At 38.9% G+C, this 21,206-nt stretch overlaps 1 protein-coding gene across 1 annotated transcript; it reads left to right on the top strand.

Moving 5' to 3' along the window:
* Positions 1 to 3,648: 3,648 nt before the first annotated feature.
* LOC126785306 (protein BUD31 homolog 1-like) lies at positions 3,649 to 19,890 on the top strand. The gene is made up of 5 exons (XM_050510947.1): positions 3,649 to 3,900; positions 4,001 to 4,056; positions 9,968 to 10,256; positions 11,261 to 11,316; positions 19,354 to 19,890. Exons 3-5 carry the CDS (start codon positions 9,975 to 9,977, stop codon positions 19,451 to 19,453), a joined length of 438 nt encoding a protein of 145 aa, XP_050366904.1. The 5' UTR covers positions 3,649 to 3,900; positions 4,001 to 4,056; positions 9,968 to 9,974; the 3' UTR covers positions 19,454 to 19,890.
* The last annotated feature ends 1,316 nt before the right edge of the window (positions 19,891 to 21,206 follow it).

Below are 21,206 nucleotides of genomic sequence, written 5' to 3'. Positions count from 1 at the left end.
GTCTGCCACACGACCATCACTCTAAAATCACCAACTGTAACCACATAAGAGTAACACAACGGAAGCGTAAATCGGACCTTGCATGCCTCCTTTGGTAGTAGTCCTTGCACGACTTACTCTAGATATTAGGGTAATATTTGGGGTGGGTCGTGTCATGGTGAGTTTACATCTAAGCATTTTGATGACTATTGCATGTCTGTGGGAATCGATGTTGAGCATCTGATTACGCATGTGCACACCCAGATTGGTTTCACAGAGGCTGCAATAAAGAGATTGCAAACCGTGAGAAGGACAATTATAAAGCACACCAATCTCCCACTATCTGCCTAGGGACATGCAGTATTGCACGCAACTATGCTCATTCGAGGCATGTAGCCACCCAAGAGTTTTTCGCGTTACAGTTAGTGACTGGGTACGAGTTAAGTATCTCACACTTACGCGTCTTCGGGTGTGAAGTTTATATGCCTATTATACCACCACAACATATGAAATTAGGCCCTCAAGGTCGAAGAGGCATTTACATTGGCTTTGAGTCACCGCGATTATCTGCTATGTTGAACCCTTGACAAGTGATCTCTTTACCGCATGTCTCGCGGATTGTCACTTTGATGAGACCGTTTTCTTGTGGTTAGGGGGAGGTAGTAATGCTAGCATTTACAAAGAACGACGAGAAATTATATGGTCATGTCCTACTTTCTCTCATCACGATCCCCTACTGCATAGAGAGAAATCAAAGTGCGAGAATCTTAGATCTCCAGAAAATAGTAGATTCTCTCCCTGATGCTTTCTCGGATATTGCTAGAGTGACAAGATCTCATATACCTACTACAAACGTACCTGCAAGGATGGAGGTGCCTGAAATTAACCGTAGACTCAAATGTGTCCCAACAATTTTATCTCACTAAGAGATTTCGGGACGTTGACACCACACTAGCACCGTAGATGCAGTCAGGACCAGAGCTTGGATTTACTGGGTGTGCATATATGCATTCCGGGCTGGGGTGGTACGACGTTGGCCGGGGTTTCTGGCGGCACCACCGCCAATAATGGTGGTGACGTGACCAGGGCCGGGTCTGCACGAAGGAAGTGTGGGAGACCCAAAGGTTCAACGAATTCGTACAAAAGAGTTAGAAGAAGTACAAAGGCACCTAATATGCTCATCATTGATATAGATAATCCGTTTTGGATTATGGCCATGTCCATAAAGAGCTATCTGTGTTAGGGGGCGCCTAGATGGTTGAAGAGCTTGTCCGTTCAAATGTAGAGATCTTGATTAATTACACTGATGTGTATGGGATGATGGATAGAATCTACACATAGTTGATGACGTATTGTGTATGCGTGCGCACAAGAGATCATCCTATTTGATGACATTGAACCTTGCTCCACTGATGAATGTCGACGTAGAGCCGATTGGCCTGAATGGGAAAAAGCGATCCTGGTTGAGTTGGATTCACTAACAAAGAGAACGGTATTGGGCCCGTATTTCCAAGGTTTTAGTGGAATAAAACCTGTTGGATACAAATGTGTCTTTGTTAGAAAACGTAATGAGAGAAATGAGATTGTAAGATATAAAGCTCGCCTTGTGGCGCAAGGCTTCTCACAGCGTCCTGAAGTCAACTATAGGGAAACTTACGACCTTGTAATGGACGTCATGATGTTCTACTACCTTGTTAGTTTGGTAGCTTCTGAAAAACTAAACATGCGGCTTATGGATATGGTAACAACATATCTATATGGGGATCTTGACACATATATCTATATGAGCATCCCCGAATGACTTCTTGTTCCCAAGTCAAGTAGTTCTGGACCATGGAACATGTACGCAATAACGCAATAAAGTTGTGTCTTTCACTCTACGGACTTAAGCAGTCCTGAGGGATATGGTATAACTGTCGGAGTGATTACTTGATTGGAAAATGGTATGTGAACAATAAATTATTCCCATGCATGTTTATCAAAAGGACAAGTTTCATATTTCCTATAGTTGTTGTGTATGTTGATGATATGAATTTCATTAGAACTCTTGAAGCGTTGAGTGAGATAGCAAGCTATCTGAAATCCGAGTTTGAGATGAAAAACCTTAGGAAGACACAATTTTGTCTCGGCTTAGAGCTTGAGCACCATAAGGTTGGAATTCTGATTCACCAGTCCACCTACGTCCAAAAGATGCTTATGATATTTAATATGGATAAAGCCCATCCTGCGAGCACTCCCATGGTTGGTCGCAACCTTGATCCACGAAGAGATCCTTTTCATCCTAAGGATAATGACGAAGAAGTTTTGGAGGCTGAGGTGTCATATCTAAGTGCAATATGTGCATTGTTGTACTTAGCTCAGTGCATGAGACCTGATATCTCATTCACTGTGAATTTGCTAGCTAGATTTAGCTCTACTCCCACACAACGTCATTGGGAAGGCGTAAAGACAGTCTTTTGTTACCTAAGAGGAACGATTGATTTGGGCCACTTCTATCCAGATAGAGAATGTGGTAAGGCGGGTAATAGTCCATCGCTTACCAAGAACGTATTCAACCGTGCAGTACTGACTTCAGGGATATCGACCCCCAACTTACCAAGAAAGTAGTCAACCGATTTGTGCCTTCTAATCAAATAGACTTTGAGGCTCACTGAAGTTGCGGGTGCTCTAGCCTCTGTCACTGAAGTTACCACAAGCCTGGGCCATTTTGCTCCTACTGCCCATATAACCAAACACCTATAGATGTGTACGTTTGTTAGCTTAGCTGGTGTAGGGTTTCTCTCTGGCCCTCATAAAGGTCATTCCTAAACTGGTTATGTCTTTACCATAGGGACCACTACCGTGTCTTGGAGGTCTACTAAGCAGACCTTAGTCACCACTTTGTCTAACCACAGATTTCATTGCACTATATGAAGCAGTGCGTGAGTGTGTATGGTTGAGGTCCATAATCACACATATACGAAGGACATGTGGTTTGAGGTTTACCATAAATGATGCCACTATCTTCTATGTAGACAATGCAGCTTGTATGTAGTAGCTGAAGCAGGGTTTCATCAAGGGCGATAACACCAACTATATAGCGCCGAAGTTTTTCTTCAATCAACAATAATAAGAGTTTCTAAATATTCAAGTCAACCAGGTTCGTTCAGAAGACAACATAGTAGACTTGTTCACGAAGTTGCTACCAAAGTCCACGTTTGGGAAACATGTTCAAAGCATCGGAATGAAAAGGCTTTCTGATATCCTAGAGGACTGATCCAGACTTCAAGGGGAGCGCATGAACACCGAGGGGAATTACCTAGCTGTCTCACATGCCAATCCCATCCCAAGACGTGAAGTGGCGTGTTGTGCTTTTTTGCCTTCGACCAAGGTTTGTTTTGCTCACGATGGTTTTTATTACTTGACAAGGTTTTAGTGAGACAACATAGAAAGTATTATTACTATGCCGACACGCACAATGGGGAGTATTGTGAAGAAATAGGTTCTTCATAGGTTTGCTTAGTCTTCGTAGAAGTAGAACTATTTACTTAGTCGTTATTCTAAATATTTCTCTAAGTTGAATAGGATCCCACATCTGAAAATGGAGATATGACATCTTGTATTCTCCTATTTAAAAGCGCACATATTCTATTAATAAAGTTACACATCGGGATTTATCCCAAAGTCATCTAAGAACGTTTCTGCGGAACAATTTGATACATTTAACAAGACGATTAAGTGTTGAATTTCAGATTTATCTCAGTATCACTCGCCTCTCACTGTCTCAGTTCATCGGTGATGCCCTTATCCCATCTTGGTTAACAACACGTCTCAGTCCTCACCCGGAAGCTCGCGAATCCTAACTCTAAACTCTATACCGAAGAAACCCAGAAAACAAAATGAGCCCTTAATCTTTTCAATTGAATCGTCAGTCTCACAGAGGTAAAATCTTCACTTAGTCGTATTGACATTTCTATCAGTTCTGATAATTCCTCTGAAACCCAGATTGGTCCGTTGAACTTACTATTGGTTTGTTATGTAGACCACACCAGGGAGGTTCTTCATCACTTTGATCGAGTGAAAGAAGTTGAGCAAGAGGTAATGTAGATGTTATATTTGATTACTGAATTCAATCTGTTTATTTTATGTTTTTGGGTGTATGACTTGATGAAAAATGTGTTAGCATGAGTCAACATACAACAACCAAATCTCACCAACCAAATCCCTAGCCGTATAAATTGACAAACAAATCTTTGGTTTCATACTTGATAATTGATAGTTTAGAATGCTACAAATACATTGTAATTACTCAGTTCAATATATAAGATTGTAGCTTATTCTACTTGGTATCAGAGCATTGCTCTGTTTTTTCCTGGGTTTCTTTGTTGTTTACCTTTTTTTGGCAAAGCTCGGCACCGCTTTCTCCACCACTGCTCCGCTGCCGTGCTCCTCCGCTGCTCCACTGCCGTACTCCTCATCTAAACCCGACCGGACTCCCGCTGTCGTGCTCCTCATCTAAAACCGACCGGACTCCCGGCCCTCCACGCGCCTCCGACATCGCCATCGTCTAGCGCTCCTCATCAAGATCCATACTTACCGGCGCTGCAAGCTGCCTCGCCCCTTTCACCGCCACCGTGACCTCGTCGCCGTCGTACGCCTGGCACCGCTCTCTGGACCCCGGCACGGCTCCCTCAGGCCAAGCCCGCCGCAACACGAAGCGTCTCCTTCCTTCTGCTTCCATCGCTTTTCTCTTATATCTGCCCAGTCTGACCCGGCCCGCAATCAATTTCAGCCCGGCCCGCAATTAATTTCAACTCAGCCCGCATTCAATTGTGACCCGACCCGGATTGTGACCCAACCCGGATTGTGACCCGACCCGGATTGCGACCCGACCCGACTCGGATTTCATATTCTTTTTCAATGGGTTCTGGAGACGAAGCTGATGTTCCGAAATTTGAGGTATCTGTCAAGAGTTCTGATAGTGGGTCATTTGGGGGAACTAAACTCAATGGGACCAATTACCGCAAATGGAAGCGACTTATGACGGCTCACCTTCGAGGCATGCACAAGATGGGGCATGTAACCGGAATAACTAAAGCTCCTAGTGCAGATGATATTATTGCCTACACTAAATGGGACGACGATGATGGCCTTGTGATGTCCGTCTTGTGGAAAGCTATGAATGAAGAGATAATTGATTTGGTGGAGGCATGTGACACTGCGCAGGCAATATGGCTGACACTTGAAGGCTTATATACTAATGACTCTGATTTCATACAGGTTCATGAGTTAATGTGCACCGCTTTGGCGATGCAACAAGATGGGCAACCGGTGGCGCAATATTTCACGGATTTTCACCAAACTAAGAAATATTTGGGCTGAGATTGATGTGAAACGTCCTTGCATGATCAAACATCAGGAGGATATTATTTGGTACCAACGTGAGAAGGAACTTGAGCGAGTTCACCATTTTCTGAAAGGTCTTGATACTAAACATAACAATGCGAAAGGGGAATTGCTCCGCCAGACCGAGCCACCTAGCTTAACTACAGCTTTCACATATATCCGTAAGGATGAATCTCAGCAGAATAGCCTTCATCAGACACAAGTTGAAGTTTCCAGCCTTACTATTCGTGCTCGATCTTCAACACCGCCCCTTCAGCAGGCCACTTCATCTTCACTTCATCACCGAGGACCACCACCAGGCTTCGGGAATCAGCCCCGCCCTCCTTGCTCTTATTGTTAAGATACCAACTATGCTCGTGCAACATGTTGGAAGTTGTATCCACACCTTAGGCCCCAAAGGCCTAATTATCGTCCTAAAGCAAAAGCAGCTATTCAACTGATCCAGGAACAGATATTTATGGTGTAGTTGGACACGATCATCATACAACAGGAGGAGTAACACCCACAGCATCAATAGCTGGTCGTGGTAAGATTGGTATGGCTTTACATATTTCTCACTTTGGTGGTTTTGATACATGGGTTATTGATTCTGGTGCATCCGATCATATGACTTATGACAAATCTTATTTTACTATATTATCTCCTCCACCAGTACCATATGTTACTAATGCTAATGGTGAGGCATTCCCAGTATTAGGGAAAGGGTTAGTTCGTATTACTCCCACAATAGAGCTTCACAATGTGTTATATGTACCTGCTTTATCTCATCATTTGATATCGGTCCCACAATTAAACACTGAAGCTAAGTGCTCTGTGACATTTTTTCTCATGTATGTGATATTTCAGGATCTTCTCACCGGGGAGTTAATTGGTCGGGGGTATCTACGGGGCAGATTGTTTCATCTGGATTAGACATATGCGGGAGAGAAACCAGGGGCACAGTCCCGGATCGCTTTACTCTCCACTTCTGATAAGCTAAGTTAAGTTTGGTTATGGCATCGTCGCTTGGGGCATCCTTCATTTAGTGTAATGAAAAAATCCATGCCTACTTTGTTTATTGGTATGGATGAGTCAGTTTTTCGTTGTGAAACATGTGTTTTAGGCAAGAGTCATCGGTCTACCTATTCCCCTAGTACTTCTAATAAAAGTATCATTCCTTTTGAATTAATTCATTCTGATGTTTGGGGACCCTCCAAAGAGTCTACTGTTTCGGGAATGCAGTATTATGTGTCATTTATTGATGATTGCACACGTCTTTCATGGATTGTCTTTCTGAAAACCAAAAATGAGGTTTTTTCGGCTTTTCAAGCCTTCTATACCACTGTCCAAACACAATATAATGCCACAATAAAAAATTTTCGTTCTGATAATGGGGGGAATATGTGAATCATGTCTTTCAGGAGTTCTTTAACGCACATGGCATTATTCATCAAACAACGTGTCCTTACACACCTGAGCAGAATGGAGTTTCCGAAAGAAAAAATCGTCATTTACTTGAAATGGCTCGGTGTATTCTCTTTAGTGCCCATATGCCTAAATACCTTTGGGGTGATGCTGTCATAACTTCTGCTCACCTCATTAATCGTCTTCCATCTCGTGTCCTTGAAGGCAAAGTTCCATATGAGGTGCTTGCATCCCATGTTTCCTTACCCTCTTTTCATAATCTTCCCGCCCGTGTTTTTGGTTGTGTTGCTTTTGTCCATCTTCCAAAACATCAGAGGTCTAAATTGGATGCCCGAGCGGTTAAATGTGTGTTTGTTGGATACGGAGGGCATCAGAAAGGGTACATGTGCTATCATCCACCTACCAGAAAGTATTATGTCACTGTGGATGTTACTTTCTTTGAGGACATGAGTTATTTTACGTCTTCTGATACTGCCCTTCAGGGGGAGATTTCATATTTTGAAGAGCTGTATCATGGAAAGGGGGAGACAAGTCAGCCAGGAGATATGGTGACAAGTTCGGTTGAGATTACTGATGATTCTGGTATAGTCACTCCAGAGATTCAGGTACCAGAAGCTGAGAGTACAACTGCCCCTCCTGCCTCCCCTACTATTGTTTATACCCCTGACCAACGTTCCCCTGGTACAGAAGATCACTCATCTGAGGTTAGTCATTCTATTGGGGCTAATACTAGTGAAGCTAATAGTAGACAATATGTCTTGCCAAATAGGTCTACTCGAGGTCAGCCAACAAAAACATATGAACCTACCCTTCAGGCTAAAGCTAAGTATCCTGTGGCAAATTTTATGTCTACCAAAAGATTGTCTAAGTCATATGAATCATTTGTGAATCAAATTTCTGCTGTATCAATACCTAACAAAGTGCAGGATGCATTGGGAGATCCAAAATGGAGAAAAGCGATGGAAGAAGAGATGGAAGCATTACAGAAGAACAACACTTGGGAGCTTGTATCTCCACCACATGGCAAGAAGGCAGTGGGATGTCGTTGGGTGTTTACAGTGAAACATAATCCAGATGGGTCAGTAAGCCGGTATAAAGCACGCCTAGTAGCAAAAGGGTTCACCCAAACATATGACATAGACTATGATGAGACATTTGCACCTGTTGCAAAGATGAACACTATTCGGGTATTGCTCTCTTTTGCTGCTACTTTAAACTGGTCATTTAGACAATTTGATGTTAAGAATGCATTCCTTCATGGAGAACTTACAGAAGAAGTGTATATGGATCTTCCTCTTGGATATGTGGCAGCTTCTCCAGATAACTTTGTATGCAGATTAAGAAAGTCTTTGTATGGTCTTAAACAGTCTCCTCGTGCTTGGTTTGGAAGATTTTCACAATTCATGAAGAAAATTGGCTACAAGCAGAGTAATTCAGACCACACATTATTTCTCAGACACCAACAAGGGAAGGTAACAGCCCTAATTATATATGTTGACGATATGGTAGTTACTGGTAATGAAACTATTGAGATGGATAGATTACAGAAGCAGCTAGCTACAGAGTTTGAGATGAAAGACTTAGGAACACTCAAGTACTTCTTGGGCATTGAGGTAGCCCGGGGAAGTGATGGTATCTATCTATGTCAGAGAAAGTACATCCTTGATCTGTTCACAGAGACAGGTATGTTGGATTGCACTCCAATTGATACTCTTATTGAGCAGAACCATCGGTTAGCAGAGTACTCAGATCAGGTGCCTACTGACAAGACTCGTTATCAGAGGATAGTTGGACGCCTGATTTATTTATCACATACCAGACCAGATCTTGCATATGCAGTAAGTGTAGTGAGTCAGTTCATGCATAATCCCAGTATGGATCATATGGATGCTGTTGTGAGGATTTTGAGGTACTTGAAGTCAGCTCCAGGGAGAGGAGTGATGTTTTCTAAACACAACAATATCATTGAGGTTTGTGGTTTCACAGATGCAGACTGGGCTGGAAATATTACAGATCGGAGATCCACATCAGGGTATTTTACCTTTGTTGGGGGTAATCTTGTTACTTGGAAGAGTAAGAAACAAAAGGTGGTAGCTCGATCAAGTGCTGAAGCAGAATACAGAGGTATGGCTCAAGGAGTGTGCGAGTTGTTATGGCTTAGAAATTTGCTACAAGATTTGGGTGTTAAGCCTAAGTGTGCTATGCAGCTGTACTGTGACAACAATGCAGCTATTGATATTTCACAGAATCCTGTACAACATGATCGTACAAAGCATGTTGAGGTTGATCGTCACTTTATAAAGGAGAAGCTAGATGCTGAGACCATTAGCTTTCCTTTTGTTCCTTCAGAAGATCAACTTGTAGATATACTCACAAAAGGAGTGTCTAAAAAGGTTTTTTATGACTCACTTAGCAAGTTAGGCATGGTCGATATGTATGCACCAACTTGAGGGGGAGTGTTAGCATGAGTCAACATACAACAACCAAATCTCACCAACCAAATCCCTAGCCGTATAAATTGACAAACAAATCTTTGGTTTCATACTTGATAATTGATAGTTTAGAATGCTATAAATACCTTGTAATTACTCAGTTCAATATATAAGATTGTAGCTTATTCTACTGACAAATTAATTCTGAGGTGATTAAGTTATCAATGTAACCAAACATGTCATTGTAAAATTGTTGTTCTCGATTTTCCGAGTGGCTATAACCTCGCTTTAATGCAGTGAGGTCTCATTGTCTCAACCCTTAGGTCAGTCAAACTTAGGTCGAAGAACCAGATGGACCTGTAAATGGCTTGGTGCAATACGATATGCTAATACAGCTATCTCTTATTATATTGTGCAATTAGGATGGAGTGCGCCAGATTAATGGGACAGAACTAGCTTGATGATGTGAACATTACAATTGTTTCTTGAAACCGTAACGAGAGAAAACAGAACATAATCGTTGACTCACTTTTCTTGTTGTGGATTACTGCTGCAGTGCTGCTACTGATGTCTTTTTTTAAGTGTGTTGCTTTGTAGTGCATTTATATATATCATTCATTAGTAATGGTAAAGTTGTTTTGATGAATGTTGTACTGATCATGTCATTTGGAGTTGCTCCTATGTTGTCAGGACATACTGTTGTTTTGATATTACTGCTTTTTAAAATTCCAGATAATGTACTCATCCTAAGTTGCCATTGATGATAGGTAGAACATGCCCAAGGTAAAGACTAATCGTGTCTACTACCCGGAAGGCTGGGAACTGATCGAGCCTACTCTACGTGAACTGCAAGCAAAGATGAGAGAAGCTGAGAATGATACTGATGATGGTAAGAGAAAATGTGAAACATTATGGCCCATTTTCAAAATAGCACATCAAAAGAGCCGCTATATCTTTGATCTTTACCATCGGAGAAATGAAATTTCCAAGGAATTGTATGAATTCTGCCTAGACCAAGGTTATGCTGACGGCAATCTGATTGCAAAGTGGAAGAAGGTTTGTCTCAGAATCTCTTTCTTTTAAATGACAGTTGCTTCTATTTGTATGTTGGAAAATGACCTGCATATCCTAAATGTGTTTGACATTGCTTATCATTAGTTCGCTTCATACATGAATTGGAAAGCTATGTTTGATATTAGGGCTGTGCATTTGGATCGGGTCCAAATAGAACCGATCAGATCCGAGCCAAATGAGGCTGGTCGGGTCGGGTTGTAAAAAAAAATAAATGTCTTTTATTTAGGGCCCGAACCGATTAAGAAAATTTGGGTATGTGTCGGATCCTATTCTAACAAAAATATAGGAATCGATTACTGTTAGATATATACTATAATGATATGAACCGTTAGATTATTAGGGTAATTTTTGTGATGGGCTATTTAGAATCAAACCTGCTATTCCACTTTCACAAATCTTATAGTGCCTTTGATTTCGTGTGAGGTGCTTTAATTGAAAGAACTAAGAATTTTATTGGGGATTATTATTTATTTTTTCTTTCAAATTGAATGTTGGTTTAATTGTCTAAGATTTTATATATTATATTGTGGGATAGTTTGTAATTTGGTTGATATATTTCTCTTACTTATTAATATATTTATAAAATTTATATAATTATATATTGCACTAAAGACTTGAATATATTACAGAGATTACAAGATTACATATTCATTTTGGAACTGAATAGAATCAAGAACCGAACCGATTCATTTCGGATCCAGATCCGCTCGGGTCCTATCTTGAAAAATACAAAACCCGAACCGAATAATTAACATGGGTTGGATCTCGGGTCCATGTAAAAATAATTAATTAAGATTCGAACACAGCCTTATTTGATATTGCAGTGCTTAAGGGATTACATATGTCAAATATTGAGGGTGTTATCTAAATTTACTGGGAAACCATTGTAAAATTTCACATCAGAATCATTTACTGTGTTGTCTATATTTGTCAAAGTCTCTTAATTTGACAGATCAAGTGTAACAATATCTGGTTTGTCTTTGCAGCCTGGTTATGAACGCCTCTGCTGTTTGAGGTGCATGCAGCCTCGGGATCACAACTTGATCGGTTCGATTACTCGAGATCAATATTAACCCTGTAAGCATCGTTAGTAGTATAAAGCAAGAGGGTATCGTTCACAAACCGGGGATCCAACCAGGGTAAAGAATCACAAACATTTAACAACGAATTCATAAGAGTTTAAAAGATTTGAGATATATTTCGATTCAAACATAAAAATAAATCATAAACTAATATATACATGTGATCAACCAACCAACACATAAACATCACCAAACAAATCGTCACAAGTAGCTTCAAAATCATAATCTCATCCTATGCAAACACCGAGCCTTAGCGGACAAGTATTGAGTGAACAAACAACAACCTAATACCGAACTAGGTTACTTAGCGCATCCCTAACTCGAAACATGGCCTGGTAATCCTATCTTAGCGCTTAGAAATTACAAGGTAACATGTCATTCTCAATCTTACCACTTCATTGATTCATCTCTTATCTAATTACTTAGCGCATCTTAGATAACAAACGGATCATGGTTAATTCCTAGTGATTACTAACAAGTCAAGCATGTCACTTACTTTAACAAGTTATCAAAAACACTTAAGAATCCTATATGCAAAACTAACTTAGCGCCTTGAATCACATATAGTTAACGCCCAAGAAAGAGAATCATTAAATCATTGAATTATAAACTCACGATATCTACATAGAAATCATAGACAACAAAATCAGAACTACTTTATAACATCTTGCAAAATCATAAACTACATGAGAGTATTCCACAAATTCGGAACTAGCCAAAAACATAAACACAACATCACACAAAGAATCCAAACCGAAAACATAAGTGAAGAAGTAACGAGTTACACTTTGTAAATCTCCTTAGCGGTATCAAAACAAGGCAGCACGGCTTCAACTTGAATGGCAATCCGAGGCGTAGCGCTTTGGATCGAATGGAATGAAGGGAAGATGGTGTTTTCGCCTTGAATGGCTTTGAGGATGATGAGTAGTGTTTAAGGCAGAGCTTTGGCTAGTCTTGTGAGCAAGGTTGATGATCTTTTTCTGTGGAATTGAGGTGCTATATATAGAGGAAGAAACCCAAGGGAGGATGGCCACAAAGTCCACAAAGTTGAAACCAAATTGGTTGAGGTTTCCTAGATTCGGCAGATCTGACCTTTGTCCCTTGTTGTGGCCATAACTTTCTCTAGAAAATAGATATTGAGATGATTCCAACTGGCAATTTCAACTAGACTTCCGTGGCTTTTCATCCATATAAGGTACATTTTCTCAATCCTTTTGAGCTGTTCAGGAGAGCCCGTCAAAGTTGGATGATCTGCACTGCCAGAATTCTGATTTCTATAAGGATTGCATATCTTTTGCATTAATTACATATCTTCTTCCTCCTTTATTGCTGATTTCTTTTGCACAAATTTCTTCCTTTGAATTAAGGAGGCAGCAAAAGTCTTAATTGTTGCAGCCATGTTTGATTTTTCTTACCTCTCCTCATTAAATTTGCTGCATGCCTTCTTTGACTTTCTTGCCTCTTCTCATTTAATTTGCTGCATGCCTTCTTTGACATTCTTTGGTGCTGGGATTTATGGACATTCTGATACATATTTGTGCTCTATTTGCAGGAGGAACAAAGTCCCAAGTTTCCCTCATAGCCCTTGGATCAAAAGCAAATCAATGGCTGAGATAATTCCGCCGAGTTCATTGGACCTCCGATCAATGATTCAGTCATATCTCTCTGTAGGAATAAGATATTGATTTGATTCCAAATCCTACAGAAACTAGACTCAAATACCTTTATTTCCATATAAAGTAGGTCTTCTAACTCGATCGGAGCTATCCAGGGGAGCCCGTCGAAGTTGGACTATGAATATTGACAGCATTTTGATTCTTGAATGGATTGGGCTTTTAAGTGTATTTTCTTCTCTTTCCTTGTGGAACTAGGATTGCTTTCCTTCTCCAACATGGATTTGTATTTCCTAATAAGAATAAGTATGTTAGAAACAAAGAAATACGAAAGGATGAATCCTACTCGAACAAGGAATCATATCTCAACAAGGATTATTAACACTTAGCACGATTTCATCATCAATTCACTCATAATTGATATAAGCTCTACCTAGACACTTATTCTTACAAAAGAAACTAAAACATACTAAATAAGAGGTAACAAAGAGTAAGAATAGGGCATAATCACATTAAGAACGTCACACTTTGTGCTCCTATCAACAACCCCACACTTGAACTTTGCTAGTCCCTTAGCAAATAATAGAAAAGGGAAACAAAAACATAAAACAAAAATCAAAACAACTAAACTAATGACTCAACTATAATGCCTTCAAAATTTTGTCTCAACGATCTTCAAACTCATAGCATCAAGAATAACACTTAATCGAAATAGATAGAATGAATTTAATGGTTAATAAACATGTGATCTCGCAGAACAAGTAAGACATGGCAGAAACATAGGTGATATGAAGCTCAACATGTTCAAAACAAGTTCAAATTCAACTCATAAGGGATATGCACTCCAAATATTTTCTCTCAACAACATGGCATATGCTTAAAAGCTTTTCACACATAAGAGTTATAAACACATAGTGAATTCGAAAACCTCATGAAAGATACCAATCATATGCACAAATGAACCCAAACCATATGCTTACTCATGAAACAAACTCCACAAATCAAGAGCTACTCATTTTAAGAATCATGCGGATCTTTATAAAAGGTAGGCTTAGGCTCGGTAAGGATATGATTTATTTAGGTAAAAGGAATCACAAAGGTCATCCTCAAGACTTAGCAGAGCAAGAATCATTCACCTTATGTCGTCATACTCCATAAAACAAGGGCCAATTTTCATCATGTTGAACCCATTCTTCACTCTAAACATTGTGAAAATGGACAAAGGCTAAAGTACAACATTATTGAGCCTTCAACAAATACATCACAACTCCAAATTCACAACAAAACATAGCTATGCCGTAACTTCTTACTTCTCTTTCTTTTTCTATCTTTTTTTTTCTAACCGTGTATATATCTTTTTCTTTTCTTTTTCTCACACGGCATCTTTCATTTTTTTTTTCACTCTTTTCATACGGCATAAATACATACATAGCATAACCCCACACTTGAATCGAATCATCACTCCATATTAACATCAAATATTAGCTCTGCCAAGCCTCGAGAACAAGGTAGAGATATAACTATACTAAGCAAGGATATTAACATGTTGGTAATGAAAGAAAAGGTTTAATGTTGGCTCAAAGGGGTTCATACTAAGGTGTCCCAATCAGGGCACAAATAAGGCATACGGCTTTTTGGTTTAAGTGGTGGAATCCTAAAAAGATCCAACAATCCTTTTCAAAATCAGAGTATATTATGATAAAAGTTTTGGAAGTTTCACAAAGTAAGTTCTAGCATTCTCTAGTTCATTGCAATTCTACGGCATATGAATTGATCAAAATAGATGTAATGAGGTTATATAGCCAATAAACGATAGAATATCACTCAAAAAGAAAGCACATATATGGCTCGAAACTTACAAAGGTTACATGAATTTAAACAAGGAACATGCTCATTTTGTACCTAAGATTCAAAATCCTCATCTACTACATGTTCGTACAAAATCTACACATTGATTAACCATCAAATTGCAATTAAGTTTCAATTTCCAATCTTGTGATCATCATTCAACCAATCATTCAAAGATCAACTCATCTTAGACAGTTAAAGGCATACCTAAGACTCAAAACAAAATAAAATAAAATACAAATAAATTTTTTTATTTTATTTTATGACTCTAACATGTAAACCTTCCCCCATACTCGAATCATGCATTGTCCTCAATGAATGTCAAAAATAAATAATGCAATGAAAGACAAAAGCATAGTGGAAGGAAACAAAAACAAAAATAAAAACATGAGAAAAGTTGAGAAAATGATGAGAAAAGCTCCCCCATGATGTGGTCCAAACAGCCTGCATTCCATGCTTCATAACGTTTGAAAATAATCTCCGATAAGTGTGACAGTAGTGGGAATAGAAAGCTGATGTTTCTAGCTTTCCATGCATATAAAGTACATCCGCTAACTCCAAATGAGGAGAAAGTTATGCCCCTGCAAAGTTATCACGAAAAACAAGTTCATAGATTCAAAAACTGGAATGACCTTTATCTATTTGTACCTGAATTCCGTTGACTTAAACAGCTGGAATGGAAACATGGCCTGAATAAAAGTTGAAGATAACACAACAAGCTTTCAATCCATATATGGCACAACTGCCCAGTTAGGCCGGAAGTGCTCGCTGTTTTGCCGTTTCCGAACTGCAACTGCACGAGTTCTGAATTTCTGACACGACCTTGCTGCCTTCAAATTGCAACTGAGAATGATGTAGACCTCTAAATCCAGTTTTGTAAAAAGATACAGAAACTAGACTCAAAGATCTTTGTTTCCATATAAAGCACATCTTCCAACGCCCTATGAGCTGGGAGATACAGTATGCCGAAATCGACGGACTGTTTCTGCCAGATTCTGTTGAACGAAAATTTTTGGATCTTCTTCACGTTTTCTCGAAAACTAATTGACACAAACACAAAACACATCAAAAAGAAAAAAATAAATAAAAACAATAAATAGAAAAGAAAACAAATTGGGTTGCCTCCCAACAAGCGCTTAAGTTTAAAGTCTAATAGCTTAGACCGAGTTTTCCTTTCAATCATTTTGTAGGTGACACGTTATGGTGTTTCTCCTCCGTCATTTTGTTGTCCAACCTTGTAGTATATTCTCGAGCTCATTGTTGGTCACTTCACTATAAACCTGTAGAATCTCAATTAAAATCATTAGTGAAAGTGAGAACTTACCGAACATAACATAGGACACGAGGTCCTTAAGAGACTATGTTCCTCTAGCCATATGATATTCGGTGGAATTTAAAATGCAACATGAATGAGATGCAAAATGAATGCAATTAGAATGAGATCATTAAGATGCAATGTAAAAGTTAGAGAATAACAATTAGGAAGTCATTGATATACAAGTTAAAAATATGTCAAAAGTCATTCAAATATAATAAGAACATGTTAAGGGGAAAAGGAAACGAAAACAAGCTTAACAACCAATCCAACATAATGTCAAATCTTATGTTTAAGTTCGTTTTAATTTCTCAACTAAATAAACCTAAAAAAAAAATACACCCAATTACAATTATTATATGTCAATTTTTTTTTACAAGTTACTTTTCAATCAATTTCATGGTTCAACATTCTTAAGTTGTTATTCAAACAATTAAATGATCGATTGATTCTAAGTTGTAAACCAAGGTGGACGTGCGGCCTAAGTATGGATGCCTAGACACAAGTTTGAATCATTGTTTCAGATGGCCGGATAGCTAATTCAGAGATAGTGAACATGGTAGGACTCATTTGTTGAACTATGGAGGGCAAGCCCCCTATCGACTCCATCACCGAGATGTATGTCAGTCAATAGTTCTCTGAGATCCAATTTTGATCCCATGCACCAGAGTAATGAAAGAGCGTGCCCCTTACTCAGCTAGAAACAAACTTGGGTGTTAGACAAATCTCCAAGTGTTAATAAAAGCCGCCCTCAACCTCATGCAAAAAAAAATTTGGAAGAAAACATGAGGGGTTAAGGCTAATATTAACAAAAGGGACCTTACCTATTCCATTTGATTTACAACCTACAACAATCATTCATTCAATCATTAAAAATAATAACCTAAGATAAAATTACTATATGTTAGAGCAAAGTAAGAAAAGCATATACAAATTTACAATATGAACAGTGAATTCGAAATTAAAAGATTAGAGATCCATAAAGATGGATCCCCGGCAACGGCGCCATTTGATCGGTTCGATTACTCGAGATCAATATTAACCCTGTAAGCATCGTTAGTAGTATAAAGCAAGAGGGTATCGTTCACAAACCGGGGATCCAACCAGGGTAAAGAATCACAAACATTTAACAACGAATTCATACGAGTTTAAAAGAGTTTGATATATAGGATCGGGTTGAAAGATAAAAACAGAAAATAAAACCTAAACTAATATATACATGTGATCAACCAACCAACACATAAACATCACCAAACAAAACGTCACAAGTAGCTTCAAAATCGTAATCTCATCCTATGCAATCACCGAGCCTTAGCGGACAAGTATTGAGTGAACAAACAAAAACCTAATGCCGAACTAGGTTACTTAGCGCATCCCTAACTCGAAACATGGCCTGGTAATCCTATCTTAGCGCTTAGAAATTACAAGGTAACATGTCAATCTCAATCTTACCACTTTATTGATTCATCTCTTATCTAATTACTTAGCGCATCTTAGATAACAAACGGATCATGGTTAATTCCTAGTGATTACTAACAAGTCAAGCATGTCACTTACTTTAACAAGTTAACAAAACACTTAAGAATCCTATATGCAAAACTAACTTAGCGCCTTGAATCACATATAGTTAACGCACAGGAAAGAGAATCATTAAATCATTGAATTATAAACTCACGACATCTACATAGAAATCATAGAAAACAAAATCAGAACTACTTTATAACATCTTGCAAAATCGTAAACTACATAAGAGTATTCCACAAATTCGGAACTAGCCAAAAACATAAACACAACATCACACAAAGAATCCAAACCGAAAACATAAGTGAAGAAGTAACGAGTTACACTTTGTAAATCTCCTTAGCGGTATCAAAACAAGGCAGCACGGCTTCAACTTGAATGGCAATCCGAGGCGTAGCGCTTTGGATCGAATGGAATGAAGGGAAGATGGTGTTTTCGCCTTGAATGGCTTTGAGGATGATGAGTAGTGTTTAAGGCAGAGCTTTGGCTAGTCTTGTGAGCAAGGTTGATGATCTTTTTCTGTGGAATTGAGGTGCTATATATAGAGGAAGAAACCCAAGGGAGGATGGCCACAAAGTCCACAAAGTTGAAACCAAATTGGTTGAGGTTTCCTAGATTCGGCAGATCTGACCTTTGTCCCTTGTTGTGGCCATAACTTTCTCTAGAAAATAGATATTGAGATGATTCCAACTGGCAATTTCAACTAGACTTCCGTGGCTTTTCATCCATATAAGGTACATTTTCTCAATCCTTTTGAGCTGTTCAGGAGAGCCCGTCAAAGTTGGATGATCTGCACTGCCAGAATTCTGATTTCTATAAGGATTGCATATCTTTTGCATTAATTACATATCTTCTTCCTCCTTTATTGCTGATTTCTTTTGCACAAATTTCTTCCTTTGAATTAGGGAGGCAGCAACAGTCTTAATTGTTGCAGCCATGTTTGATTTTTCTTACCTCTCCTCATTAAATTTGCTGCATGCCTTCTTTGACTTTCTTGCCTCTTCTCATTTAATTTGCTGCATGCCTTCTTTGACATTCTTTGGTGCTGGGATTTATGGACATTCTGATACATATTTGTGCTCTATTTGCAGGAGGAACAAAGTCCCAAGTTTCCCTCATAGCCCTTGGATCAAAAGCAAATCAATGGCTGAGATAATTCCGCCGAGTTCATTGGACCTCCGATCAATGATTCAGTCATATCTCTCTGTAGGAATAAGATATTGATTTGATTCCAAATCCTACAGAAACTAGACTCAAATACCTTTATTTCCATATAAAGTAGGTCTTCTAACTCGATCGGAGCTATCCAGGGGAGCCCGTCGAAGTTGGACTATGAATATTGACAGCATTTTGATTCTTGAATGGATTGGGCTTTTAAGTGTATTTTCTTCTCTTTCCTTGTGGAACTAGGATTGCTTTCCTTCTCCAACATGGATTTGTATTTCCTAATAAGAATAAGTATGTTAGAAACAAAGAAATACGAAAGGATGAATCCTACTCGAACAAGGAATCATATCTCAACAAGGATTATTAACACTTAGCACGATTTCATCATCAATTCACTCATAATTGATATAAGCTCTACCTAGACACTTATTCTTACAAAAGAAACTAAAACATACTAAATAAGAGGTAACAAAGAGTAAGAATAGGGCATAATCACATTAAGAACGTCACACTTTGTGCTCCTATCACAACTTCGCCACCACATGCGTCTGCCGAGTGCCCAAGCATCTAAGGGAGGAGAAGGTCATAGAGTGTGTGCATTGTGGCTGCAGGGGCTGTGCCAGTGGAGATTGATTTCTGGTCTCTTCTTCAAACTTAAATCCTTTTGTCTAGACTATCCTTGGTATGATGTATGCCTTTAACAGACCTTGAACCTTTTCAAGCTGGGACTTGTATTAGTATGTCTTCGGTCTTCTCTTGCAAGATCAAATTGTTGTGATATTTAACTAACTGCAACTTGAAAGCTAAAAAAAAGTATGACTTGCATGATTTGATTTGTTTGTCATGGGTTTGCTTATTGATTATTTTGTTTGAATACATGTGGATCCTTTTTGTTTTCTCGTCAGATTGTTAGCGAAATTGGTAGTACGTTAATGTACCGATATGCCAAGTAGACTGTAGACTAATTTGATTCAGAAACGGATTGATTTCATTTACTGGTAGATGAGCTTGAAACCATGTAGAACCAAGTATGCTGGATAGAACTCCCATTTTAAGATTCAGTCGTTCAGAATAGAATTCTCCCAGTTAACAACTTTGAATGTTGTTGCCTGTTGGCTTTGGCTACTAGACTCCTAGGCTGTCGATACACAATCGAGGAAAGCTTATATGGTTCATTTTCCGGTGGTCATGGGAATGATTCAGAAAAAATTTCCAGTGGTATTGCGAATTGGATGGACTAATTCTGGTGTTCTTTGTTATGCACAAAGCAAAAGGTAAGAGGCCTGGAAGTGGGTTGCTGTTTTAACTATTTACTAATGAAAGTGCCCTCTACTATATGGCTTTAGATCAGTAATGGTAAACGGTAATTATGCACTAACTCTGCATTTTTTTTATCTGGAAATGTTCTTAGCACCAGTTCTTTTATTACGGTATTATACACGGTACTGCTCAGAGCTTATTTGCTTTGGTGAGCTAGAAAAGAAATGGTCGTATTTCTAGACAACCCTTACACTTGTTTCTATGACTGGTTTAGGAAACCATTACTTTGCACATCTGCTTCCATCCAAGTACTTATTCGCCGGCAACCACTTAAATCGGAATCCCAAGCTTAATTTTGATGGCTCAATCATATGTAATCATACATGTGTTCTATTTTCCGAGATGCTAACGGGAGACCAGTTCTTACAAGACTTGCCTTAAGAGCATGTCTGCATGCTACATGGTTTCTCTCATCTGAAAGTCAAGGGATATTTAAAGCTTCTCATTCATAGTCTGGTTGGTGTCATCAATACTCCCAAAAACTAAACCTTGATTTGGGATTATTCATAATGTGACTTAGAAGGTTGTTGTCAAGGACCGGGGGACATCAACCTTGAAGGCAATTTTGACGTTGATTTAGTCACTTCAAGTTCTGCTACTAATTCCCTTCTAGGTATTTGACCCGCTCCAATTAGGCTATGTCAAGGGGTGTAACAATTTCTTTTAGGACACTCAATCTCCTTTAGTTTGGTTTTCTTATCTTCCCCTTTTATGTCTCCAGCATTCCATTTGAATTGGTTGGAAAGGAGAGTTCCTAGAGGTTTTTCGTTGCAGTTTGTGTGTTTTTTTTTTTTAAGTCATCTAAAAAGACAGAAGGATCACTTGAGCCTCCTGGCCTAGTGGTGTTGCTTTCTGTGAATCTTTCAGGGGCACGTTCAGTGACAATATATAGAGCATTATTCTGCTGGTGAATTGGGGCCTATTAATTTCCTGAAAGACCCAAAATTGTAACGATCTTCGGTTTGAATCTCACTATTAACGATCCATCTGATATTAGTTGATGTCAATTCTCTAAAACTCGGTTGAAAACTTGGTAAACTTTTTTTTTTTTAATTTCCAAGTGCCA

The sequence above is a fragment of the Argentina anserina genome, chromosome 2 (assembly GCF_933775445.1).
Source record: "Argentina anserina chromosome 2, drPotAnse1.1, whole genome shotgun sequence".
Lineage (NCBI taxonomy): Eukaryota > Viridiplantae > Streptophyta > Magnoliopsida > Rosales > Rosaceae > Argentina > Argentina anserina.
Note: the sequence above shows the minus strand (reverse complement) of the source record. Positions and strands in the feature narration are given on the sequence as shown.